At 45.9% G+C, this 27,451-nt stretch overlaps 1 protein-coding gene, 1 long non-coding RNA gene and 2 pseudogenes across 5 annotated transcripts; 1 reads left to right on the top strand and 3 right to left on the bottom strand.

Annotated features, from left to right (window-relative positions):
* Positions 1 to 321: 321 nt before the first annotated feature.
* Gm36620 lies at positions 322 to 17,481 on the bottom strand. 4 transcript variants are annotated; one of them, XR_880784.3, is made up of 3 exons: positions 16,742 to 17,481; positions 1,921 to 2,297; positions 322 to 671 (listed from the first exon to the last, which is right to left on the bottom strand). It is a non-coding gene; the product is annotated as a predicted gene, 36620 (long non-coding RNA). The 4 variants fall into 4 exon arrangements; XR_003954462.1 differs by lacking the exon at positions 322 to 671 and adding an exon at positions 3,036 to 3,294 and having other exon boundaries at positions 1,514 to 2,297; positions 17,184 to 17,481; XR_880783.3 differs by lacking the exon at positions 322 to 671 and having other exon boundaries at positions 1,514 to 2,297.
* Rpl31-ps15 (ribosomal protein L31, pseudogene 15) lies at positions 6,504 to 6,966 on the bottom strand (annotated as a pseudogene).
* Positions 17,281 to 27,451, top strand: Gm5148 (predicted gene 5148). Its single transcript, NM_198657.2, has 3 exons — positions 17,281 to 17,438; positions 25,409 to 25,519; positions 26,506 to 27,451. The coding sequence occupies exon 3, from the start codon at positions 26,572 to 26,574 to the stop codon at positions 27,034 to 27,036; it is 465 nt and encodes a 154-aa protein (NP_941059.1). The 5' UTR covers positions 17,281 to 17,438; positions 25,409 to 25,519; positions 26,506 to 26,571; the 3' UTR covers positions 27,037 to 27,451.
* Rps23-ps1 (ribosomal protein S23, pseudogene 1) lies at positions 26,423 to 26,930 on the bottom strand (annotated as a pseudogene).

Raw genomic sequence — 27,451 nt, 5'->3', positions numbered from 1 at the left:
GCGACCACAAGGGGGTCATGTATGCTTCATCTGAGGGAATTCCTGAACATTTCTCTCTTGAACACTGTTCAGCATTGGAAGGTTGTGACCTGCCCTTGAATGGATGAGCTAGCGGGGCTCACCCAAACACATCCCCAGTCTCTCTTAACCCATTACCAGCGAGCACTCTTTATAGTTTTCACACTGTTGACAGTAGACTAAGCAGAATGCAAGAGGGTGGGGTTTTAACATTACTTTTTTAAAAGTTATACAGGATTCATTATTAATAAACAGGATTCCAAATTGATAAACAGTTTACCCAGTACAGCTAACGCAGGGGAAAGAAATGGCTGGAGACAGGCAGGGAGTCACCTTGAGTGAGTTACTTAGAATTTACGTGTCTCTGTGTGTGTGTGTGTGTGTGTGTGTGTGTGTGTGTGTGTGTGTGTGTGTGTGTGTGTATGTGTGTGTGTGTGTGATGTAATGTGTATGCAGTGCCCCCACAGGCCAGAAGAAAGTCAGATAGCCGGGAGCTGGAGCTACAGGTGGCTGTGGGTCACTGGGTATGGATGCATTTGCTGGGATATGAGTTCTGGTCCTTGAACAGCAAGGGCTCTTACCTGCTGAGCTATCTCTCCAGCCCCTTTACAAATGACTTCATCCTTTTGCCACAAGGTGAAGGTATTAGATGTCTGGATGGAGGTAAAGAATGGTTAGGTTTGGGCTAGCTTCAGTGATCAAACTGCAGTGAAACCTCTTTCCAGATACATGAGTGCTTAGTGATAAGTTCTCATAGCTACATAACAAGCATGAACATGTGCCAAAACGATCTACTCCTCACTTAACCTTGGAGTTAACATCAGGTCTCTCTGATTTTTCTTAATAGATTTACAAGGATCCATCGATGAGAAGTCATCGTATATCATAAGGAGACTGGAGGCTAAAGTCTCCACGTGAGTCTGTCATCATTTCAGCCCAATGAAAAGCCCAGCCTTGGTCCAGACCACTGTAATAGATTCCTTACCAGTGTGCCCAATGGATCCCATCGGGTTAAAACTGAATTTCTGCTCTGCGTGAGCTATGTGCTTCACTGAAGTTATTAAATCTGACCAATGCTTTAAGTCAACATTAAAACACAAGAAACACACATACACATATGCATGTACTCATATGTGTGCACACTCACACATGTGTGCACACACATATGAATGCACATACACGTATGCATTCTCCCACATATACTCACTCATACACGCAATGCTGTATCTAGAATGACAGTCCTTTGACGCACAAAACTAAAGCAGTATGACAGGCAAGGCCGCAGCTTACAGATCTTAAACCAGAAAGATAATCTCGGTCTCTGTTGTAGACAGGATCTGCATCATTCCTGGCATAGAATTTGGAAACTCTCCCGTGTCTCGGGATGCTCCTACACTGAGCATGTAGACAAAAATCTATCAACTGTGACAGCAACTGGCTATCTTTCATATACAATTCTCATCCCATAAGCGCAATCTATATAGAGCCAAAATACTCCATTATGTTGTTTTATTTGGTATTTTAATGCAAAACAGGTCCCTGAAAAGTCTATCCAACAGTTGTATTGCCAGGCCTTTGACAGAGAGACTCTGTTGTCGTTTTGCTTGTATTTTTTCTCTGAAGGTTCGGTTAAGCAAGCACTGGTTTGTTTACAGTTCTTTTACCAGTATAAAGGCTTTTTAAAAACTAACATCTCTTGACATTATAAAGTGTGAGTAGAGTCCATACAAGGAAAACTAATGTTAACTACCTATTAATCAAAGGGACACTGCCCTACACTGCCCAAGTCAGTTGCATTTCCCAAAGCTTTTGTTGGATCTAAACATTTTTTAAACATCTATTTGCTTGTTTATTAGAGGGAGGCATACCACAGTGCAGATGTAGAGATCAGAGAACACTTACAGAAGTGTGTGGCTCCCAAGGACAGAACTCAGGTCATCAGGTTTGATGGTAAGCAATTTTACTGGCTGAACCATCTCATCAGACCAAGCTCCAACTGTAAAAAGGATGATAGTGCTGATGCTAGGGTCTATGCAAGTGGCCCTAACAGAGGCTCACTGGGGAAAGGCTGTCCTTAGAAGCTTAGCAAACTCAAATCTATAGAAGATGGTCACAGTTAGGAATCATTTTCTACGGCCCAGAAGGTCTCAACAAAGAAAAACTCAAGGGCTTCATGATGGTGCTGTTCCCAGATTGCTGCAGACTTTGAGAGACGGGCTTCATCCTTAAGGACTGAGATAACGGGAGGCTCAGGGCATTCTGGGAGCCATTGGAATTCCCTGTGGAAACGACAAGAACATTCTTTTGAGCATCTTTTGCTAACAGTAAATCTTCACCCTTCAGGGATGAAATCATAACCACGCGCAGCCAACAGCACCTGAATGGGTGAGCTAATAAAGCTGTCTTTGCTTTAAAACCAGATGGAGCTATCAGTAAGAGAGATTGGAATTCTAGGAAACAGATCCTAGCTTTCAGAAACATGCTCACAGAAACGCAATAAAAGAACCCTAGTCTCCCCAAAGGATGTTCACCTTAGTCAAGCTCTATTTTGGAGGGGAATAGCTGGGGGGGGGCACGTTCAGTAATTTTTCTTTAAACCAACTTTATTCCTTTTAAATGCCATCTTGACTATTACATGGTCTCATTTGTATAGAACCTGAGAGTGAAGGCGTTGTGCAGATGAAGCCATATAGGAAAATTTACAAGATTTAAAAAAAAAAAACAAAACCATTCACATTTCAATTAAGTAGCTGAAAGAAATGGCTACGGGACATCTAGGGGTGGAAAGAGCCAGTTCAATTGTGTTTCACCCTCTGTGGCACTGAGCCAATCACAGCGAGCTTCCCCATGAGGTTGCTTAAAGGATGGCGTGACTTCATCTATGTAAAGCATTTTGACAATCTAGCACATAATAAAATCCACATAAGTGTTAGCGGCTATTAATCTTTATTAATATTTTCCTGTTCCGGGGTCTCAGAATTTTTAATGTCTTTCATGTGGTTTCGTTGCTCACTCACCCCACTTATGTCAAATGTAGCTTCCCGTCACGGGGCGCACACACGTTTTTAAGGCGTGGAAAAATCACACATGCTTATGCATGGCGTTCTTATCTAGACAGATGAGCGTTCATGCAAATCAGCTGGTTTCTACTCAAGGGCCTTGACACACTCTCTAATTGCAGGATTGCCACATCCTTCTGGTTTCGAGAAAAGTTCTATCTGGCATTCAGCAAATATTTACTGCATGCTAACCATAGCCACGGCAACACGTCAGGAACTGCAGAAGAACAAGGAAAGAAAAGGCACAAGATCCTCAGAATACTTGCCAGCTGAAGGAGACACATCGGTTGAGGGAACAAGGGTGGGCAGCCCTGGAGCTGCCCTGTGCCTGCCAGCAGCATCCTTGGAAGACAAGCAAGTGGGATGTGGAGAAGGCAGAGAAGGCAGCCCCAAGGATGGGTCACTGCACCAGCCCTTCCAGTGGCTTTGAGCCGAAGCACAAGGGAGGAGTAGAATTCAGGATAAAAGGGACAGTGCTTGAAGAATGTTTTATCCTGACACACACACACACACACACACACACACACACACACACACACACACATCTCAGCCTTTGAAGCTGTTTGGTTTTTTTGGGTTTTTTGGGGGTTTTTTTGGCAGTGCAAGGAATAGACCTGGATCCCGAGTCTGGCAATCAGTGCTCTACCACTGAACTACATCCCTAACCCTCTCTTAGAAGTGATGTAATTTAAACAGAGAATTGGGTTTTTAAGATTTTAGATTTACTATGAGAGTAACTCTAGCAAAGACTCCAGTAATGGAGGACAAGGATCCCGAACTGACCATCTTCTGTAACAAGGCAAGCCCTCAAGTGGAAGGTGTTTGGTTTCAGACCCAAAATATGTACCTCAGTCCCTTGTCCCACGTCTGAAGCCAGAGGCATTTGGACACCAACCCAGCCACAAAATTTTCGCCCTACACACAGTTTGTCATGCCTGCAGAGTGTTCTGGGACTGCAGCCAAGCATAATCTTCCTCAGAGGGACCAGAGAGACTTCAGCCAGCAGCTGATAGGAGCAGATGCAGAGTCCCCCAGACAAACATTAGAAGCTGCTCAGGGAGTCCTGCGGAGGGGGGAGAGGAAGGATCAGAGGAACCAGAGGGACACACGAGGAGAATATGGTCCACAGAATCAAATGACCAGGATTCATCGAGACTCACAGAGATCAGGGAAGCGACAGGAGTCTGACCTAGGTCCTCCGAATATAAATTATGGCTGAGTAGCGTCGTGTTCTTGTTGGAATCCTAACAGTGGGAGTAGGGCCTGTCCTTGACTCTTCCCTACTTGTGGGATCCTTCTTCTCCTACTGGGTCACCTCGTTCAGCCTTGATGTGATGGTATATGCCTGGTCTAATTGTAGCTTGTTATGCTGAGTTTAGTTGAGGTCCCTGGGAGGTCTACTCTTTTGGGGGGGGGTGGAGGGACAGGCATGGGGGAGGGGTGGATCTGGAGGAGAGGAGAGGTGAAGGGGAGAGAGGCAGGGAGAAGAAAAAGAGGGAAAACTGTGGTCCGGATGTAACATTTGAGAGAACAATAAAAAGTAGATTTTAGATTTATTTTAACTATGTATGTATGCCTGTGTCTGTGTGAAGGTTCATAGATGTGAGTGCAAGTGCCAACGAGTCCAGAGGAGAGTACTGGATCCCACTGGTGCTAGAGTTGCATCTGGCTGTAAGCAAAAGCTTATTATCAAAACTATATGATTCGAGCTATTTTATAAAACCCTTGTAGACTCAGAGCCCTCACAGCCACTGTGACTGAGACATGTATAGATTCGAGCATCTATAGCTTATCTCTGTATGTTTTCAGGGGTTTGAGGATGCGTTAACCTGTATTCCCAATGCTTCTGGCTCACCCCGTGCCACAGAAGAATGAGGTGCAGGCATGGGATCCACCCACAGCACAAACAGACTTCATGCCCTGGTATGTCTTCCAAGTGGATCAGCCAACTCCAAAGGCCTCTTCTCATGGACAGTGACTGTTGCTTTATTCTTCCCCGACATTCATAAGATTTTACTGGGTTTTTTTTCAGACTACGTAACTAATTTGTGCTTATTTAAAAAAAAAATCCATCACACCGACAAATCTCCTGAAATCTCCTGGCAATCCCACATCTCTGAGACAAGCCTATTAATACTTGAAGACTCCCCTGAGTATGTATTATGTATGCACACATGTGTGTCTTTTATATAACTGTGTCACAGTATCAGGAACACATTGATAACATAAATACATTATTTAGTCATTTCATTTTCAACTTCTTTTCCATTTTTCTATTCCTCAGTCCTACATCCCAGTCTATCTACCATTCAGAATTACATGCAAATGCATATATAATTAGAGGTATAGCCCAGGGATACACTTGACTACCATCCATAAAATCTTAGACTTATTCCCCAGTAAATAAAATGTATGTATGTATGTATGTATGTATGTATGTATGTATGTAGTATTACTATTATTAAATTTAGATTTATAAAATTAGTCTCCATTACATGTACTTAATCACACTTCGCCCTAAAGTATTTACTGCAAGCCTACTACGTGCAGGCAGGTCACCAAATATGCTTGCTACCTGTACACTCTGTCAATAAATTCTCACAAAAAAAGTTATAAAATTCATTTCCCTACTGTCCTCGTTTTATAAATGAGAACACTGACCACCTTTCCCTAGGGTACTCATCGCAGATGCAGGACAAGCACAGGGGTGAGTGCTGGCGAGTCAGCTCTGTCAGCAAAGCCCTTGTCCTGCAAGCACAGCGCCTCGGGTTCAATCTCTAGAGCCCACAACTGGTGGGATGGCTTCCCTCACATTATTAGTTAGGGGTGACCTTGAGACAGCCCCTCCTCCCCAAGCAATACAGGCTGTTGCCCAAATGCGCACCAGAACTTGTTGGTAAAACTCTATGACTGAAGATAGCACACTTTGGCCACAGAACATGGAGAAGTCAAGTTGGTATTAATGAGAAAGCTTCCTTCCTGCTGACTAGCTTTCATAGTACTGGAAAGAACTGGCCAGTCCTTCAACTTTACCAATGAAGACTTGGGAACCAGATGCTGGGGTGAGAGCCTGCTAGCTCAGAGAGGCAGAGAAAGCTTCCAGCCGACCTTCCTCTTCAGCCAGTGTCTCAGCAGCAAGCACCCCCCCCATGCTGTCTCAGAAAACCTCCTTCCAACTGAACGCCTCTCCCTTCTACTTCCTGTACAGCTCTCTATCCATCATCCCGACTCCCTCTTATTCTCTATGGTTTTTTTCTTAACAATTCTACGTTCACTTCCTGCAACTGGCTGCTTGCTCCACCTCTTGACCTACGGTTGACTTTATTTAATTCTGTTTACAGGATTAAAAAACAACAGAACTGAGATTAAAAGTGCACACTGCCACACCTCGCTACAAGTGAACTTTTTTTATTTTTTATTTTTTTTGCAGTTCTGCAACTTTATTTGACATTCAGCAGGTTAGTTCTCATCCACATTGACCGTCTGTAGATTCATGAATGTGGTAACAGGCATGTAAGTTACCAGCGTGTAAAGCTTGTTTGGGGAATCCTCATCCTCATTACGTTTTCTGGACAAGTGTACTAGGGTGCGCTATGGAACGTTCCTTATTCCCTTGTCCCAGACGGCTTTATTGAGCCTGGTGTCAATGAGCACATCTGGTGTCCCCATTTCCTTCATGGCAAACTTCCGAATTTCTTTGAGTGCCTGAGGAGCACGCTTCTTGAAGCCCACTCCATGGATGCGCTTGTGAATGTTGATGGTGTATTCTCGGGTCACCACCTCGTTGATGGCAGAACGGCCCTTCTTCTCACCACCCTTCTTTGCAGGAGCCATTCTGCCGGGCCCAAATAGGAAAGGAAGGGCGCGAGGGTTTGTGGGAAGGAAAGTCCCAAGTGAACATTTTTTAAAGGAAGGCTGCAGACATGGGGTAGAGCACTTACCTAGCTCGTGTGAAGCCCTGGGTTTGATCCTTACACCAGCTTAAGAAAAAAATGGGAAGTTTAACTAAACTGACCTTACAAAAGAAATGGGTGGGATGGCAGGGAGGTAAGGTGATTAAGTAGCACCCGCTGCCAAGCCTGATGTCCCAAGTTCAGTCCTGAGACCCACATGGTAGGAAGAGAGAATAGAGTCCCCAAATTTTCCACTGACTTTCACACATGCACTGAGGTATACGTCCATAAATAAATGTTAAGAAATACCACGGAATATACCATCCATTGGCTCGAAGGTCAGACCATCCCACCACATCCATTCTCTGTGTTTGCCCTGCGTGGCTATCACAAGTTCTTGGCAACACTCAGGATTTAGAGAACTCATAAATACACACAAGGCAGAATCATTCCAAGCCACCTGTGAACAAGAATTCCTGGAAAGAAGCTGAGACTAAGTGACCGACCGGAGCTGCAGGACCGTGGAGAGACAGGAATGTGACAGGTCCAAAGGCTAATTACCTTTTCCTGGGCTAGCTTTAGCCCCCTGAATTCCTCACCCACCTCTGTGTCAGAACTAACAAACATCCTGTGACTAATAGACAAAAATGTTTGGGGAATCTATTAACATAGCAGACCCCTGGATTCCACCAATCCAAAAGCTAAGAATATCATCCGACAGCCTCTTAGACCTATAACTGAGCTTCTCCCATCTGACCACCTCTCTGACATGCCCACTAATGTATTTTAAACTTTCCCTGATTTATGACTGAATCTGTTCTGTGAAACTATGAAACTTCATGAAACTGATTCTATGTTGGGACGTCGTACTTGGGGGAGACGGAGCTGTGTATGCTCACGCGTCATTTTTCAACAAAACCGAAGGCATAAAGGAAGCCTCACCTCCTGGCTCCTGCCAGCCCTCAGTCCCTGAAGCCAGGCTGGAGAAGGAGGCCAGCATCCTACACCCTTGGCTGCAGCATGCCTGCAGAACTACACAGCTTCTACATCTACATCGGTCCTCTCACACTACCCACCCTCACACTAGACACGTTCAGGAAAGCAGGTTTTAATTTAATGTGTTTCATAAGCAAAAGCTATGGGACTACTCCCCTGGCTAACCTTTTAAGTTTTTTGATTCTCCTGAGTTTGGATTCTTCTGACAGAGTGCCTGTTCCCCTTTTCTTAATGGAGCAAGATTTATGTCTGAGATTAGAGCACTGGCTTGGGAAAGTCATTTACGTTTTAGAAGTTTTGTTTTTTTTTTTTAATAATAATAGATAGGACAATCTCGGAAGAAAGGGGTATGTTTGGAATGTTAACACAGACACTGTAAGAACTTGCTATTTCCGCCCACAGTTAGTAAGCCAGGTATTAAACATTAAAAAAAAAAAAAAAAGGAGGTCTGGCCAGATGGCTCAGCAGGTAAAAGTGATCAACACTCAGGTCTGACAACTTGAGTCAGGTCCAGGAACCCAAAGTAGTTGGGGTAATAGGGCGAGAGACAGAACTGAGTTGGAAGTTTTAAATGACAGCCCAGATGTATAACTTTTAGGCTAAGCTATCTAAGGGTCACTTTGGAAATAAGGCAGAAGTCATTCGGAAAGGCATAGCTTTGGTGGAGGAATTGTGCTCTGGACAAGCATGGCCCTTCCACCCCAGCACCCACGGGCACAGTGGAAGAGGGACCAGTCATGTTGCTTTATGCTACGGGGTCATGCCATGGCTCAACTTTTCAGCATATTAGGGAAAGTCATTTTAAATGAAACTATGGTGTTACACTTTGAGGGGATGATGGATGCCAAATCCTTCCTGCTGGGTGGAGGCAGCAGAGAGTCCAGAGCTCTGCCCTCAGAACTGTACAAAGTATAGGGATATAACTGCCCTAATTCCATGAGAACTAGAGCTACGACTCAACGGTTCTGAGCATTGTCTACACACTCAGGTGTCTGGAGCGAGTTACGTTGGTGGCATGGGGAGGCTTAAACGGTGTGGAAAGCCTTCCTATACTTTCCTTCCTTCCTTTCCAGCTGGTTGTCAGGATGCCTTTGAGATCGTGGGTTGGAAGAAAAACAAAAACAGAGAAAATTTAGAGGGAGAGATGGAATTGATAAAAGGTAGACTCCGGAGGCTGAAGAGATGACTCAGCACGTGTTGCTCTTGCTGAGGACCTAGGTTTAATCTCAGCCCCCACACCGCAGCTAACAGTCGTCTATACCTATGGTTCCAGGGGACCAGTTGCCCTCTTCTGACATCCAGAACACTGCACTTGGTGCACATACATACACGCAAGCAAACACCCACACGCATAAGATAAAAATAAATACGATTTTCTTTTCCATTAGAATCACCTGTACTGATTTTGCACAACTACCTCAGTTGAAGATCCAAAAGTTGATTCATACCCCACAGTGGAAGTGTGACCTGACCAGGGCTCCACAGTCACCCCTGCAGGGAGGGAGGCTCCTGCAGTGGGAGTAATCATCTCCAAGTGCCTTCGCTGTGAGAGGGTATAGCCAAGCACAGGTACACTGGGGATGAACAGGGCCAGGAGCACACTAAACACACCTCTGGCATTACTGCTGCTCTCTGGGTTGTTCCAATCAAGGTTTAGCCAATCTTTGAGGTGGCTGCTTTCTGCAGCTTGGAGAAGACAGGGAACACATTGCTGATGTCACTCTCCATGATGCACATATAAGCCCTGTAGGTCCTTATTCGAAACAGGGAGGAAGAGTCAGTTGCTACAGTATGGTTGTCTTCAAAATATTTTCCATGATACCCAAACATAAAACAGAGAAAAGCTGAAGGCATGACCCCAGAAGTTCCTCTACCATCCAAACTCTCCGACCTCAGGGTAGCCTGAAACACACTCCACAATGTGTTTGAGAGCACAGTTATTTTAAAAGCCAACTGACTCCTCAGTCCTTTTAATACAGCAGTGAATTTTAAAATATGATATTGAAAACTGTATAAATATAAAAATACTTTTCCCTCAGAACTTTGATTTCCCTGAACCTTCACGTGTTATTCCCACCAAACACTTGGGGGACTTTTGGAGGGAGTGGGGGACCCACAAAAGAACCAAATGTTGCTCTCTTGGCAGGACTTTTACAGCTCCTGATGTGTGAAGAATAACTGAGTCTCCTGGGGTGTGGAGGGGGAGGGGCAGTTAACTCACAGCATAAGGCACTTTCTCAAGATTGAAACCTCAGAGCTTCTGGCCTCATGGAGGCTGAAGACTTATCATGGCTTCTTTGGGGACCAAGGAAGCAGATGAAACCGTCAGTGCTGTTTCCAGAAAGATCTAACCACAGTTAGCCAGACTCCCAGCTGTGGCCACTAACAAGAATCCACGGAAGTGATGTGTGTGCTGCTCCATCTTGACACCCTCATCTCAGTCTCTTTTCATGACAGAGTCACTCACTGAACCTGGATCAGCTAGGCTGGCTGGCCAGGAGATCCTAGATCCACCGGCCTCCACCTCCTCAGGGCTGGGATTATGTAAGTGTGTTGCTTTCTGCACCCACTTTTTTGTGGGTGCTGGGAATGCAAACTCAGGTCCTCTTGTCTACGAGGTAAGCACTTTATCACCTGAGCCATCTACCTGGCTCACTGCAGAAACTCCAAAAGCACCATCCCCAAGATTTGCTACAGACTTAGCTAGTCAGGCACCTGGGATTTTTTTTTTTTTAAAGAAATTAGTCACGAGTTTTGTTTTGTTTCTTTTTAAATGATAACTGAAGGCTAGAGCAATATTTTGGACTCTTCCTGGGTTCATAAGACATTTTTAAGAACAAATAACCAATTCTCTTATATAAATCGGTTTTTGTTACTTTTGTTGTTGGTTTGTTGTTGTTGTTGTTTGAGACAGGGTTTCTCTATGTAGTAACCTCGGCTGTCTTGGAACTCACTTTATAGCCCAGGCTGGCCTTGAACGCACCTGCCTCAATCTCCAGTGTGCTGGGATTAAAGGTGTATCACAATTGCTCAGTTAATGTAAATTGTTTTGTTTTGTTTTTTTAAACCAACTTAGTAAAGAAGAGCAAAGCTATATAAGCCATTAATTGCTTAATAAAGGCCACACAACCAAGAAATATTTTTTAAAGCTTTAATGAGGTATTTTGGCATTGTACAGTTAATTATTTAGATGATTTCAAAAAGTACTGACCTTCCAATAAAAATATTTAAATAATATTTTATACCCACTTGGTTTTGTGATTCTTAAACAGATAGAAATTCCTCTATGCGGGGAAGTCCCCTCAATCCCCACCAGCAAGCCCAACTGCTACAGAAAACTGTTAAAATGAAAAATCACTCAAATTGGGTTTCCAGGTTGGAGGAAAGACACCACCAGAGAGCCAGTCTGAGATTAGCAAATGAAAAAAAGTGTGTTGTAGAAAGAAGGCCAGGAACACAGTGTGGGGTGGTGCTGTGTCCATTCTCCCTTCAGTGCTATCAGGGTGGCCTCGGGATACCTGAGGTAGGGTATCAGACTTAAAAGGCCACTGCCCTGTGTTCACAGGGCTGAAGATCGCAGTGGCCTAAAACTGTCCCTGCTCCATGTCAAGAGTGTCTCATCCACAGCCAGAGAAAACACAATTCATTAAAACACTGTGGCGCATGCCTTTAATCCTAGCACTTGGGAGGCAGAGGCAGGCGGATTTCTGAGTTCGAGCCCAGCCTGGTCTACAGGGTGAGTTTCAGGACAGCCGGGGCTATACAGAGAAACCCTGTCTCAAAAAACATACATACATACATACATACATACATACATACATACATACATACATACATACACTGTCCCTGAGTGTATCTGCCTGATAGAAAGTCCACTGTTCTCCAAGCCCTCCTCTGAGGTGAGGCCCGCCATTACCCAGCCCTTCATTTGCCAAGGGTTCACCCACAATCGCCAGGATGTTCTGAGACACAGGGAAGCGGCAGGGTGGAGAGGATGCTCTAAGAAGGGGCTAAGTGGATATCAGTAATATAAAATCCAGTCTCATTTTGGGCTGGACTCCCATGGCTGCATGGGATGACAGAGGAAGGCTGGGGACAGCCAGAGACAGAGAAGGCCAGTCAGCTGCAGGATCCAAGGAAGCAACCCTAGGCACCAGCAAGAGCCTCAACCACCTTCCTTCCCTCCACAAGGAGCGACAGCAATTAGGAAATATTACTTGGGCTTGCAGGCTTCTGTCCTGGCCCAGTGAACCCACAGAGACGTCCCCACAAATTACTGGAAACTGCACTTTGAACTCAGGCTTTGGCAAGGAGCCCAGGCAAACAGAAATGTAGAAGTTCCCTTCCTCTGAGGCCCCCTGCACCAGGGTGTCCCACAGACAGGCCAGAGCCCATGGCAACAGGTTGGAATGAGGCCACACCAGTCAGGAAAACAAGCCTGAACCGGCGTCATTTCCTACTGCCTCTGCTATTTCTGTACAAGTGTTTTTTTTGTTTTGTTTTGTTGTGTTTTGTGTTTTGTTTTGTTTTGTTTTGTTTTGTTTTGTTTTGTTTGCTTCTTCTCCCTCATTTCGTTGTACTGGATGACACTCGCAGGTCCCATCAAGGGAAACACTGCCACCATTTTCAGAAAACACTTGTTTGCTCCCGAACACAACTCTAACAGCTACACCAGTAAGTAGTGTCCAGGGTTGGGTGCACCAGTAGCAAGGACAGAAATGGGCCTGGCAAAGGCTTAGCAACTGCCAAGAACCCCGAAGACAAGCTTGTAAACTCTGCCACTGACAGGGTTACAGAGGTTTTTCTGCCCACCAGACTTCTCCACATGCTGTTAAAACAAATCAGCAATAACCAGCCCAGAATGAGCCACCTCAGCAACACAGGTCTCAAACCTGTTCCTGCTTCTTCTTCTTCAGAAGAAGCAATCAGATGCTGCTGTTATGTGTCACCCTAAGAACAGAACCATTTGGACAAACAAAACAACCAAGGCAGGACAAACCTAAGAGGCCAAAGCCAGACAGATAAAGCTAAGGGTTACACAGCTGGAGCAGCAGGGCCCCTTCCAGCTTCAGGGCTTCGAGGCAACTTCCCCAGGGATGCCAAGACCTGTGTCAGGAGAGGAAACAGACTGTTCAAAGTAGGGTTCTGCCAGACCGAGCATTCCTTCAAGACTGACTGGAAAGCCAGCAAGACCTCACTCACCTTAACCCTTCTCTCACATGCCACTCTACCCTATGTCTGTACTGCTTCATGCACAACATGTGGCCAGAGGAGTGACCACTTACCATATCGCTGTAAAGAAAAATATCCAGAGGGTATCTTTTTAAGCTCCACGTTTCCTCTAGAGACACAGTGTTTCCTAGAACTGCTCACTCCATCCCTCAGCCCACAGCTTCCTCTTTTCCCCACTCGTTGACCTGCGACTCACCCAGTTCTATAATAATTAACAGTTGATGAACAGCACACAATTCATACAGGTCTGTGTTTAACAAAGTGGAAGATGGTCCTGCCTGTGTGTCCATGAGGGTGAAGCCTGAGGGTCAGTCTTGAGTGTCACTTGTCAGGAGCCCTCCTGTTGTTGAGCCATGGTCTATCATTGGGCTGGGGTCACCATCTTAGCAAGGCTGGCCTGCAGTGAGCCACATGGCTATCCCCTGCCTCTCTCTCCTTAGCATTGAGACTACAAGTGCCCCACTGTACCTGCCTTTCTTTCTTTTTGGGGGGGGGGGGTGGGGTTGAGACAGGGTTTCTCTGTGTAGCCCTGGCTGTCCTGGAACTCACTTTGTAGACCAGGCTAGCCTAGAACTCAGAAATCTGCCTGCCTCTGCCTCCCAAGAGCTATGTACCTGCCTTTCTTGACATAGGTTGTAGGTCCTGGGGCTCGAATTCAGGCCCTCACGTTTATTCAGCAAGCACATTGCTCACTGAGCTTTCTCCATGGCCCTACACAATCTGCCAGTCTGTCTCGTTTTAGGGAATCCCTGGCTGGTTCTATGGTCCTCTCCAAAGGTTCCCACAGTTCAGCTTGTCTTGCAAGAGGCACCTAGCACGAGAAGATCTGGGGGTGGGGCAGGAACTGAAGCCCCCTGGACCTGCTGTTGTTGTAGGGTAAGGTCGGGGCTGCACCCCTGCCTAGGGGCCATTCCCACCTGACTCCTAAGAGCCTTGCTTAGCACTTAGTGCCTGTGTAGCACTGGTGTGCTGGCAGACTATTTTGGTTTATATTGCTCAACTTCAAACGTTGGTTTAAACACTCAAACTTTATTTAAATATTATACAATGTGCAGGCCATCATCTTCAGATTTGTGTTATTCTGATTTTTTTCGCTGGGACACTGAGCTCCTGCTTCCAACCACCACATAGGCAGGAACTAAAGGCAAGGGAGGGGAAGGCAAAGGAGAAGCACCTTTTCAAGAACAAAACTTTGCCCCGACTCTCAGGACCCTTAGGCCCAGTGATATTGCACAAAAAGAGGCAGCCCTATACCCTTCCTCTGACACAATTAAGAGAGCCCTAAGTAGCAACTTATAAAACCCCAAAATACATGTTAAGACATCCTACAGACATTAGAATGTTCTTAATATGTAAATAGGTTCAGTATGCATTGGAAATGTCCACCCTCAACAGCTCTGAGCACCAGCCGCAGGACAGCCCACTGGACACAGTCAGCAAGTCTGACTCCTAATCCAGGATCTTCCTTGCTAATGTCAACTAATGACATCACCATCTACCTTTGGCACTGTTCCCGATTTCTCAATTCAGCTAGCAAACCTTGTCAGACTCTTCCCTTCCAGCCATGGTCCCTGCAGTCCAAGTCTTCATTCCCTCCATCCAGCCCCCAGTGCTTCACTCATTGCTACCAAATAAATGAATCCAGTCCAGAGTTCTAAGGACCATGCCTAACACAGAGACCCTCACTACCTGTCAATCTCTAGCCATGTTCTCTTTAAAGAAAACTCTTCCAGATTCCCAGTACACTGCCCAGAACAGAGACTGTATCGTGCTGAGTCCTGGCCAATGGTGTAACTCACAAGGGACTGCTGGGAAGACTGGCCCAGCTGGGCTGCACATCCCTCTTGCTGTTCCTTCTTCTGACTTTGCTGAGCCTGCAATGCAAGTGCAGTGGACGGAGTCTGGCAGCCACCTTGGACCCCAAGGCAACTATGAGAATGAACTTGATGCTTTGGGACACGAGAGCCAAAGCCTGGAAGCAGCCTGGGTCCCTGAGCATGCCTGGAGCTTGAGCACCTGCTCTGAGTAGCCCTTCCTGGGAGTCTTATGTGAGGACTTACATTTCTGTATCATCAGTCTTTATTATTCATAGCTGCAAGTGAATCTGCTTCCCAAAACCATTGATTTTTGGCTCTCAAATTCTAATGAAGCAACGTTTTCTTGATCTGATCCAACAGCTATGGCAACCAGTGTCTGGAGCTAAACTTCATTTGCAGATTTCTCCGATCCTTCCTGGGTACTTCCCAGGAGCAACCGGCCAGTTCCTGGGGCTAAGCAGGAATGGGTCTCAGTAGCCTCTCTGCAGCCCAGCCATCTGCTCTGCAGAAACGGGTTTGTCCTGCATCCTTCCCTTTTGATTTCAACCTAATACCTTGCACAAAAGTCCCAGCAAGCCAGAGCACCTGAATCCAAACAAAATCATACAATAACATGCAAGAGTTGCTCTGATTTTAAAGCCACGTTTTAGTTTGTTTCCTTCAAGATGAGGTAACTGGGGCTTACAGGGGTGGCCGTGGCCGTGGTGGGATGAGGCTGGTGAGCACAGATTCCTGTTCTTTCTCCAATTTACCACATAATCAGAGGTGCTCAGTGAACAAAAAGATGAAACCCTCAGCCTCCAAGCGCTGAACTGTCAACCAAGAGGGACTGAGTCTAAGCTGCAATGTCCAGGAGGTCTCAGTCCCCACCAACTAGGCTGGCTAAAGACACAACATAGAGAACAAATATGATGGATGGGCTTAGTTTTCAAACATCAGAAGGTTTCCTATTCATCCATGCTCAGAGGAACTGCCGTAATTAGCCCAGGATCCAGAGAAGTCAGATTATATACCAGGTCAAAGGATGTGACTCCCTGTGATACTCATAAAACCCTATTGGCTCGGGCTCCACACTATTAAAAGGCATCAAGACGTTGGCCTACTTGAGAAACCACATCCTGTCAGGCTCTTGAGGTATGGTGCAGGAGTTGAATGACCAGATGTGGCAAGTTGAGTTATAGATGCCTGGATAGTAGACCAGCTCTACTTAGGGTGTCAGGGAGACATGGGCTGTACATGACTATCTTTCAGGAAAGTGGCTGCACTGGGTGTCTGTCATTGACATTGGAGGAAGGGATTTAGGAGATCATCTGGTGAAGGTTGGCTTTGTAGACTTCCCAGATTTGAGTGAGGTCTCTACTCTCCACCTCTGAAATAAAACCAGAGAGGGCAAGACAAGATCACCTGCTGCCCAAGAAGACATTCACTGGGATGTGTCTCCCCAGCACAGCCAAAGCAAAAGAAACAGAAGTGGGGGCAGGGGCACCCTGACTAAAGAATGATCTGTCATCCCAGCTCAGCAGTGAAATGGGAAAAGAATGTTCTGGACCATGACCCCAGACAAGGTCTCTATCTTCCAGAGAGCGAACTAGGACAAACTGATGTGGGTAGGAGAGGGCCCCGTGACTCCAACATTTGTGACCTCCACAGCCTGATGCCCACACTGAGAGCTTCGGCAAATGACCTCTCTAAAATGCCTGGAGTGGAGGTCATAACCAAGACCTACCTGACAGAGTGTCAGAAGGAATGAGAGAGGGTATCACAGTGCTGGCACTAGGCAGCGCTCACAGATGGTATCTGTTTCCCTTCTTCACAGGTCTCTCCTCAACCCTTAGCTAACCCATAAACACTGGGCTGGCAGAGCCTGTGCCTGCCAGCCTTCTCCTAAGCTGAGTGAACACCAGGTTCTTTAGGTGTTGGCTGGTTGACTAATAGGCGCTGGAGCAGCTGAGCTGTTTAGGTCACGTGTGACAACATGTTCCTACCGTCAGAGAAACCTCCACCAGCCCTTTATGTGGGGAAGAAAAAGCTGCAAGTCCTCGAGCCTTTTGAAGTAAAGCAAAATGTCCCTCGCTGCCCCCTCCCATTCGGAAGATGAAGGATGCTCGTTTTGGGGGGTGGAGGGAGCGGGCAGCGTGGCGCTCTGGCCTCCGTGAGACTTGCAGTACCTGCTGGAATGCTGCGGTTCAGCTCCGTGAAGCCGAAATGCCAGTCCAGCCTTTCATTTGTCCCGATCAAAGCAGCAGTGGGGCGGTGCAGACCTGAGTTTGCAAAATGCATGCTCCCACCAGGGTGCAGAGCTCACCTGTCCCTGCTGGAGCAAGGTGCGCCCTAGCCAACACAGTCACGTGGCCGCCCAGCCCTCCTCGAGTTACCTGGAATGTCTGGGCGGAGGCCAGAAAGACCTGGAGCTGCGCGCGCAGGTGATGTGCCCCAATTACTCTTGTTTGTCTTGAAACAGAGTTGGGGCGGGGGGGGGGGGGAGTTTCACGGGGATGCATTCAACTCTCCTTTCGGGGGTAGTAAAGAGGGGCTGCAAATACACCCGAAGTGCATACCTAAATCTGCTGTGGGTGGGGACCGAAGCCTTGGCACCCATCCCTGCTGTTGTGGCCAGATCAGAAGGGTCATTGTGTGAGCCATGGCGACTGAGCCTGGCTGTATAATAGGCGCATTATGAGGCTATGCACCTGGCTCCCGCGGAGCCTGGGAGTGAAAAGCTGCTTGCAGAAAGCCGAGAGGAGGCCTTCCGTTGTGTCAAAAGAAGGCTGTACGCGATATCTAATTCCAGTCATTGTGTAGGGGGGCATCACAGAGCCCCGGGAGGCCGAAGGGTGCCTGCCAGTCACTTCCCAGCCACTGGGACTTCTCAGTCTCCTCCCGCCCCTCTTCCCCCCCAGACCTTATAAAACAAAGGGGAAACAGTTTTACTGTGGCCCAGTATCAAAGAAATTGGACGCTAACAGGTTTAGTTCAGAGTCTGAGACCAGAAAGGAGGAAGAAAACACTGGAAGGGCTTCCCCTTGGAGGGAGGGAGAACGAGGAGGGGACACAGGCACCTCCGAAATTAACCTAACTGGAAAAGGAAGAAAAGTCAGATAATATCCTTTCTGCCGTCCCCCTAATACCTTAAGGAGTTCAAAGGTTTTCCAAGCCTGGGGCATTGGCAGTTATAATTACACAGTAAAATACCTAAGGTTAATGAGTAACCTCCAAAGGAAGTTACTGCGCATAATGACGGCAATTTCTCTGAACTAAATGTTAAAAATAAGGCCTGTAATACTATGCGAAGGAAATGGTGGCAATTGGCAAATGGAACCCCGTTGCTTGGTAACAAAACCTGAGCTATGAGCTTTCTCTCTCTACCTGCCCGAAAGCGGTGGGAGCGAAGAGCTGGGTTCCCGCCTGCAGTCTGAGAGGCAGACAACCTTCTGCAGGCACAGCTGACCAGCCCAGGAACTGGAAGCAGATGTGGCTGGCCCAGGAAGAATTCCCTAAGAATGTCTAAGCGGTAAAGGAAGTCAGGGGTGATCTGGAAGCGATGCAGGAGTTTTAAAAAGTACTCCACAAACAGAACCCTTCAGACAAACCCACCCCCAGCAAAATCTCTCTCCGCTTCTCGCCTTTTGTCTGTCCTAACATAGACTTACACTTTGAACCAGCGCAACCAAGAACTGAGTCGGGAAAGGAATACAGTTAAGACAGCCCAACAGAGCAGTATTCCTTGCAGAAGACCGTGTGTACACATTTGGACTCCCCAGTTCCGACTGTACGTCTGAGAGTGAGATCCTGGACTCTGCTCCTTCAGGCTGATCCACAATCAACCAGAAATTGCCCGCAGCAAAGTCACTATTGCCTTAAAGCAGCATGGGAACTATGTAGTGAGAGTCTGGGTTGAAGGTGGGTGTTTCAGATCCCTGTATGTTCTACAGCTGCTGTTCTCTGTTCTGCCTCGGGATCTGCATCAGAAGCTTCTGTGAAACTGCAGATGCCTGAGCCGGAGCACAGCTGCAGGGTACAGCTCCTGTCAGGCATGCCCGAGGCTCTGCATTCAGTCTCCAGCACCATCCCCAAATGCAGATTTCTGGGTCTTTGTTCATACAGGGGATTCAGGGCTGGAACCCAGGCACCAACGCTTCATAATTTCCATCATACTCCAACATGTATACATATATATATATATATAATAGAATAGGGGGATTTGTTTTTCAATTTTTTTTCTTGACCCTGTTTCTAAGTGGTCCCAGCTTCCCCGTCTCCCAGAGATCTGCCTGCCTCTGCTTCCTGAGTGCTGGGATTAGAAGTATGCATCACCATGATCTATCAGGTGCGTGCGTGCGTGCGTGCGTGCGTGCGTGCGTGCGTGCGTGTGTGTGTGTGTGTGTGTGTGTGTGTGTGTTAAAGAAAACTAGGGCCAATGAGATGGCTCAGCCTATAAAAGCACTTGCCACACAAGTAAGAGGCCCTGAGTTTCATCTCTGGAACACACCTTAAAGGTAGAGGAGAAACCAGCTTCACAAAGTTGTCATCTGGCCTCAACACATGGACACTCAAGTCCACATGTCATACACACACACACAGTACTAATAATAATAAATAGAAATTTTAAAAGCTGTACTCTAAACACCCTATATTTCATGTTTCATAATTAAATAAGCTTTGAAGGGGAGTGCAGCACTGGAGACAGCTGCCAGACAGGCTGTATGGTCATTTACCGTAACTGTAGCATCTTCCTCAGCACGCAGTATACAGAATTCTTGCTGGAAGAGCCTTAGCCAAAACCTCACTCTTGGTTATTTTCATGAAGTTCTTCATGGAGACTCAAGCTTTCTCTTGCCCAGTTTTTCCCTTCACCACACGCTCCTCTCCCTTCAACTCTGGTCTCCTTAGTAGTGATCCTTTTATTTAGCTGTGACTCCTAATGGACTAATATTACAGCCAAATAACACAATCTCTTCTTTAAGCGTAGTAACCTGGAGAAAGATGGGGTGACGAAGCCCCAACTCAAAGAAAAGACTTTTGAACAGGAAGATGTCTGAGATAGACCAGGCTACCAGGTCTGGAAAAGCCAATTTCTTCCTGTAAGAAAGAGTCAGAACCCATAGACTCTCTGAATTTAGTGTCACCATGCATGGTATCTCATACTGACAAGATTCCATAGCCAAGGCAAAGAAATTAAAAGGCTCTTTGGGGGGCCAGAGAGGATGTGCAGTTAAGAGCACTGGCTGCTGTTCTAGAGGACCCAGGTCGAGTCGTATCACCCACATGGAAGCTGGAAACTGTAACTCCAGCTTCAGGGGATCTGGCTCCCTCTTATGACTCTATGGCCACCAGGCATGTGCAGGTGGCACAGGGACCTACATAAAGGCAAAGCATCCATGCACATAAAATGAATTATTAAAAAATGATAAAAGTCTCTTCAACATGATGAAAATGATTAAATGCCAGAAAAAAATGTAGTCTCCTAGGGACAAGAACACCCCCCCCAAAAAAGGTAGAACTGATTTTGACCAAAGCTGCTCCCACATCCCCATCTTCCACACAGGCCACTGGTAAGTTGCTTAGGAAACCAGATGCAGGTTCACCACAGCCTTTCAAAAGTAATGCCTAACTTCACACCACACCCTGAGCCAGGCGGAGCTTCTGGAACACTCTTATAGTACTAGCCATTCTTTTTCAACATTTAGAATCATCCTCATTCCAAACCTCCCTCCAAAAACAGAATACCATAAAGATGGCACAGAAATCTTGGGCCACCAAGCTGGTCTGAGCTGAGATTGTTCTCTCTAGCTGGAAGCCCTGAGTTCACCAGATGTGACCCCTGTACTCTCATGGGACATGTGAAGAACTCCAGAGACCTCTACTTGACTGATTGTAGTGGCATTGACTTGTCTGCCTCCTGCATTGGAATATACAATCATTAAAGACAGGAAGAGGGCTTTACTCACTCTCCATGTTAATGCCATACCCCAGTACATAAATATGACACAAGTGACAAATCAGGGAACCTGGAGTCAGACAGACACACAATTGATATAGGATATAGGTCTGGTTGAGTCATTTACTACTTTGGTGACTTTGGATTGGTAAGGGGTGTGTGTGTGTGTGTGTGTGTGTGTGTGTGTGTGTGTGTGTGTGTGTGTGTGAGGGTGTGTGTGTGTGTGTTTGGGGTGGTATTTAATTTTAGGCTGTGTTTCACTAAGTAGCCTGGGAAGGCCTGGAATTGAGTATATAAGCCCAGGGGTCTCACTATCCTCCTGTCTTAGACACTCAAATGCTGGGCTTGCAGGCATGTGTACCACAATGCCTAGCTAGTGACTTGAGAGTCAAATTTCTCATTTGTTAAACAGTAATAGGAACAGCCCTACCTTCCTGTAGTATGGCTGAGAATCAGAAGTTAAATGCATAAAGAAAATGTTACAGTAACAATGATACATTGGAGAGCCAGATGTGGTGGTACACAGGTCTATGACTCTAGCCCTCAGGAAGCTGAGGGAGGATATCATGAGTTCAAGGCCAGTGTGAGCTTTGTACTGAGACCCTGTGTCAAACACACAAGCAAACAAACAAATGAAACTTGAATCATAGTCTTGAAACTTGAATCTAACAGCCTAATATACCTTAACTCCTAGAACATCCATCCTGATTTAGGCTCCTCATTTTTTTTATGCCCACCAGACAGACCATCATCGGTCTTAGCTAGTGGTTGAATCCTCATAATATTTGATGAGACACTGAAGGAAGTTGTAGCTATTGTGATCAATCAAGATAGTTAAATTATGTAAGTCAGAGTTATTCATTGGTTTGATGGACTGAATATGTTCAAACCTCCAGACCTTCTGCTAATGAGCTTCAGGGACGTTGTACTAAAATTCCATAGAGATCTTCTATCAGGAGCAAGAAAGCAGCAGCAAAGAGTTCAGCTTTGACACAAACATCTTGGAACACCTCCTCGGTTCCTCTTGGACATAATGAAGTGCTCTGTTTCTGTTTGATGGAACGAACCCCCGTGGTCAGAAGCAGGAATGAGCAAGAGTTCCCAGGAAGCCAGTGACCAGCCTCCCTGGCTCAGCTCTCTCCCTCAGAACTGTCTGGTCTGCTCACCTCAGTAACAGAGACCACATATTTACAGCCCTGGGATCACCTGTGCGGGAGCAGCCTTGTTTTTTGCATGACTGTCCAGCTAGCCATCACTGACCCTGGGTACACTGAGCCTGACATGGATGGTTGCAAATCCAGATGTTAGCCATCCTGCGAGCTCACCTTTCATGCGTACCCTTACATCTGCTTCCCACAGACCCTCAGTTTTGACTCTATGCTTTTATCTCAGGTCTGTTTGCAGCCATGCCCTTCCTGGCACCCTCCTGACTTCGAGCCACTCTTCCATTGTGACAGACCCAGAGCTTAGGGTCTGTCATCAGAACTGTCCCTTGATCCCCAGTTTCTTTTTACTGGCTCTGGGCCCACTGTTCTCTTCCATGTGCTTCTGATAGTCTATATGCCACACCCTGTGATAAAACCACCTCCAAGATTTGCATCTTCTTTTTCTAACTTTTGGACATCCTCTCTTTTAAGCCCTATGACTCTTCTTCCCATGTACAAACTTGGCATACTTTTTCTAAAACCAACCCCTACTTCTACCCATCTAGGATGGAATCGTCCTCCATCCCATCACGGTTCTGAGACAAAGCCAACATGCTGCCTTTCCAAATTACCAGTGGGATTTTCACTTTTCTTGGAGCTTACTTGTGTGAATGTAGAACACAACTGTTCTCTTGTGAGTTAATTCACAGGCACCAGACATGAACCTCAGAAGGTCTCCTTTCCACTTCTGCACCCACATAGCTTACAGTGGGCTGCAGGCAGCACATGTGGGTGAATGACTTGTAAGAGATAAAACGATTTCATTTAGAAAACCTTACTACTTGGTACATCTATCTATTCCAAGTAGAAATCTTCCAGCGATTTTAGCAAGTGAATACAAATTAGACCATTGAGAACTTGCAAATGGATTGGATTTTGATGATCTGATAAAGTATTAGCTGAAATTAGCAAGCCCAAAGAGGAGACTATATGCAGGGAATGTGCTTCTAGATGGAGTGGAAGTTGTAGAAAAGTGATGATGATATAGGCTTTTTAAAAAGAGGTTTATGGGCTAGAGAAATAGCTCACTTGGTAGGGTGCTTGCCCAACATGCACAAATACATGGTCTGAGTCCCCAGCACTCCTTAAAGCTATAGGCTATCTTAAGCCACATAGCAAGTCCCAGGCTAGCCTGAGATAGATGAGATGATCCATGCATGTTAAGTGACAATATGCAGTTATAAAATAGTAGATATTATATTAAGTAACTTACTAAAAATATGAATAAGTGTGGGCTGGAGAGATGGCTCACTGGTTAAGAACACTGGCTACTCTTCCAGAGGTCCTGAGTTCAATCCCCAGCAACTCCCATGGTGGCTCACAGCCATCTATAATGAGATCTGATGCCCTCTTCTGGTGTGTCTGAAGACAGCCACGGTGTACTCACATACATAAAATAAATAAAATTTTAAAAATATATGTGAATAGATGGATTAGTGAATGAATAAATGGATAGAGACAATACAGTGTTAATGATGATTGCTGTTCTATGCGTTAGAAATATGAAATCATTGTCTGTGGGCAGGGTCCAGGGGCAGGCCTGAATCCCAGAACTCAAAAGGGGAATGCAGAAGGATTCCAAGTTCAGGGCTACGACAGGAGTTCAAGGCTAGCCTGGACCCTGTTTCTAAACAACACAATAACTTGTTTCTAAACCACACATACACACACACACACACACACACACACATATTCATTCCTTGACCACAGAGGAATCCCAGAGACTTCGCTCTAATATAATTTAACCCCCTCCTCCTTCAAGAACTTGAGAGGTGGAACGTAGTTTAATAGGTAGATTTAGAGGTTCCTGTGCCTCCTGTAGTCCTCCTTTCACCAAAACTATGGCTATTTTATATATATGTATGTATTGCTGTTATGTGAAAATTACATTAAAAAACAAAACCAAACCTCGAGCCATTGGTCTGGTAGTTTTAGACAGGCCCATATTCCAACTAAAACATGATCCCTACCTGTTCACCTTTCTAAATAAGTTTCCTTTAGCATGGCAGCTGGTCTTTCTATTCTTTCTCAGCCCTGGGACTTGAGCAAATAGCATTTCATAGGGACAGTTAGTAACTATCACCTTCCACCAGCTTAGTTACAACCAAAGAAGCCGGACTTTAAAAAAACATTTTTGATCCAGATGAAGTCACTGGTAACTCTCTCATTATTTTTCTCCATAGCAACACGTATAAAATATGAAAAAAAAATGTTTATTTAAGTTTTCTACTCAGTTTCACAACTACTTCAAAAGCTGTTAAGTGTGGTTTACACTCCTTAAAAATTTCAACCTGGAGCTGGGATTTGTTTTAACACTAGAGGCTGGAGCTTTGTGCCAATGAGCTGGCTCTTGCTGCAGGCCTGATGAAACACACTAAGGGCTTGGAGTTCCTTTGTTGAATTTCTCTCTCTCTCTCTCTCTCTCTCTCTCTCTCTCTCTCTCTCTCTCTCTCTCTCTCTCTCTCTCTCAGGAAAAGGCCTCTGAAAGCTTTGGGAGGTGTCTCTACACAGGTCATGCGATAAGTGGGCCTTTCATTAGACTTCGACCACAGCGGAATCCCAGAGACTTCGCTCTAATATAATTTAACCCCCTCCTTCAAGAACTTGAGAGGTGGAACGTAGTTTAATAGGTAGATTTAGAGGTTCCTGTGCCTCCAGTAATCCTCCTTTCATCAAAACAATGGCTATAATTAATATTTATGATTTGCCTTTCACCTCAAAGGACTTTTACAAATTGTTACCACAGGACTCAGGATGCTCACTAATGAAGTGCAGTAGCTGGGCCCAGAAGAGAGACTTAGAGTCCCCTCAGGTTTGCTCCATGGCCATGGGGTCACAAAGGAAGGCTGTGGGGGCACAGCAAGTGGATGCCAGACTACCCTAAGAATGAGTCAGGAGTACAAAATCAGTGAGCTCACGCTGCCCCCGCAGCCCCTGCAGTCCCCGTAGCCCCCGCAGCCCCTGCAGTCCCCGTAGCCCCCGCAGCCCCCACAGCCCCGGTAGCAGAAGCAAGTTTTTGTCTTGTGGTTCTATTGGTTTTGTTTGATGCCTTGGGCAGATAGGCCAACAACAGCCCAAGGGCCTCAGCCTCTATCTAAATTTATGTTATTTTTAAGTTCATTAGTTTGTTTGTTTGTTAGACAGGTTTCGTGTGTAGCCCAGTCTGGCCTGGAATGCCCCAGCTTGCGTCACGTCTGAATGCTGAGTTTCCACCTAATCTTACATTTCACTCTCTCTGTCTCCACCTCAGCCAAAGTGTATGTCTCTGATATTTTCAGAGGGTTGGTTAGGCCAAGGAGCACAACCAAGTCACCGAGACTAGACAGGTCACCCGGAGTGCTTCTCACTGTACCTTGGCAGGGTAAGTTTGCTGTTGCCTGGGAGCCTGAGACGGAGTAAGAGAGATTCAAGGGTGCTGCCAAGCTTTTGTCTTAACGAACTAGAGTGTCATCAGAAACTCATTGCAGGTGTCCCTGGAGTGTCTTAGAGTCAGCACATTGATCTGGACTGACAGGATATGTACTTAACAAAGGCCAGGTTCATGTCGCAACATGCACAGAGGAAACGCTCCCCACGCCCAGAGTGCTCATCCTCAGCAAGTGGCTGACATCCGTCCAATATACCTGCTGGACCATAGTAACCCCTACAACAGTGCTGAAATGGGGAGGGGCCAGACAGGATGAGGGCAGAGCTATTGACATCAATCGGAGGAGACCCCCCCCCTCAGGGACAAGCCCACCCTAGTCATGATCAGACCAGGCAGAAAGCAGCTATACACATGTGTCCTGCTCTTGGCAGCTATGTCACATGCTACAGGAGAGCAGTTACCTACAATGAAGACAGCAATTCAAATTCCCAGTAAGTTACCTCCAAAAGTTACTGTCAGGCAACTCTCTTGAACCTACAGCCTACATTATGCTCTTTAGGCTGCCAGTAGACTGATGTCACAATCCCAGCTTTACAAGGTGAAGTTAGCAACCTCTGAATTAAGACAGTCTTACTGTTCATTTATGGGACACAGAGCCAATGTGGCAGATTTCTCATCAAAAACCCAGAATTCTCTTGGAAACAGAAACAGAAAGTGGCCTTGGTTGTATCTCCATCTTTTAGAGAGGTGGCTTATAAAGCTACACATATACACACACACACACGCACGCACACACACACACGCACGCACACACACACACACACACACACACACACACACACACACACAAGAAAGGTAACCACATCACAATCCTATTCCACCATGTCTTTTTTTTTTTTTTTTCAGAATATGAAAATTTATTACTGTGTTTCCATTGTCAAATTTTATGATCTTGGCCTTTCTTTCTTGCCTTTGTATAGAGCCAACAGAGAAACATTGGCTACTTTAACCACCTTAAAGCGGACTCCAGGAATATCACCTACAGCATGACCTTTTCGACCAAATCCAGCAACCAGAACTTCATCATTTTCCTCAATGAAGTTCAGGCAGCCATCATTGGGCACGAACGCTGTGATCTTCTTCCCGTTCTTAATGAGCTGCACCCTGACGCACTTCCTGATGGCAGAATTTGGCTGTTTGGCCTCAACCCCTACTTTTTCCAGCACAATTCCCTTTGCATGAGAGGCACCCCCAAACGGATTGGCCTTCAGGGCTGTGCCCAAGTGGGCTTTCTTGTACTGTTTGTCATGCCACTTCTGGTCCCGTCGGTGACTGCGGAGCTTCCGGGCAGTTCGGAGACCACGACACTTGCCCATCTTGCCGGCGCCACGGGCCCAAGAGAAAGCATTCCACCATGTCTTATGTGGAGTCTCACCAGCCATCTGCCAGTATACAATACATACAATACAGCACCCTGCCTGTGGCCTTTTTCTCCCTCTCTTCAACATTGAGGGATTTAAAGCAAGCCCCTAAATGCCACGTTGTTTCACCTATATTTAATTAGCTTCCTAATTGCTTTAGGAACTATCTTCCTAATTATGTTTCATTCAGCTAAGTACAAAACTCATTCTTTCATTGCAACTGTTGTAAATATGTTGTTTGTTTGTTTGTTTGTTTGTTTGAGATAGGGTCTAACTGACCCGGAACTTAACTCTGTAGACTAGCTTGACCTTAAACTCACAGACATCTGCCTACCTGCCTCAAGAGTACTGAGATTAAAGATTTGTGCCAACACACCCAGCCCTCTTATCCCATCGCCACTGTGACTATGCATTAGTTCTAAGGCTAAATGTGCAATATATGTGTGTGTGTGTGTACTTTTTAATTCTGGAAAGAAATAAACATAACAAAGGAAATTATACTACC

Source organism: Mus musculus, chromosome 3 (assembly GCF_000001635.26).
Source record: "Mus musculus strain C57BL/6J chromosome 3, GRCm38.p6 C57BL/6J".
Taxonomy (NCBI): domain Eukaryota; kingdom Metazoa; phylum Chordata; class Mammalia; order Rodentia; family Muridae; genus Mus; species Mus musculus.
The sequence above is the reverse complement of the archived record's forward strand: the minus strand, read 5'-3'. Positions and strand labels throughout refer to the sequence as shown.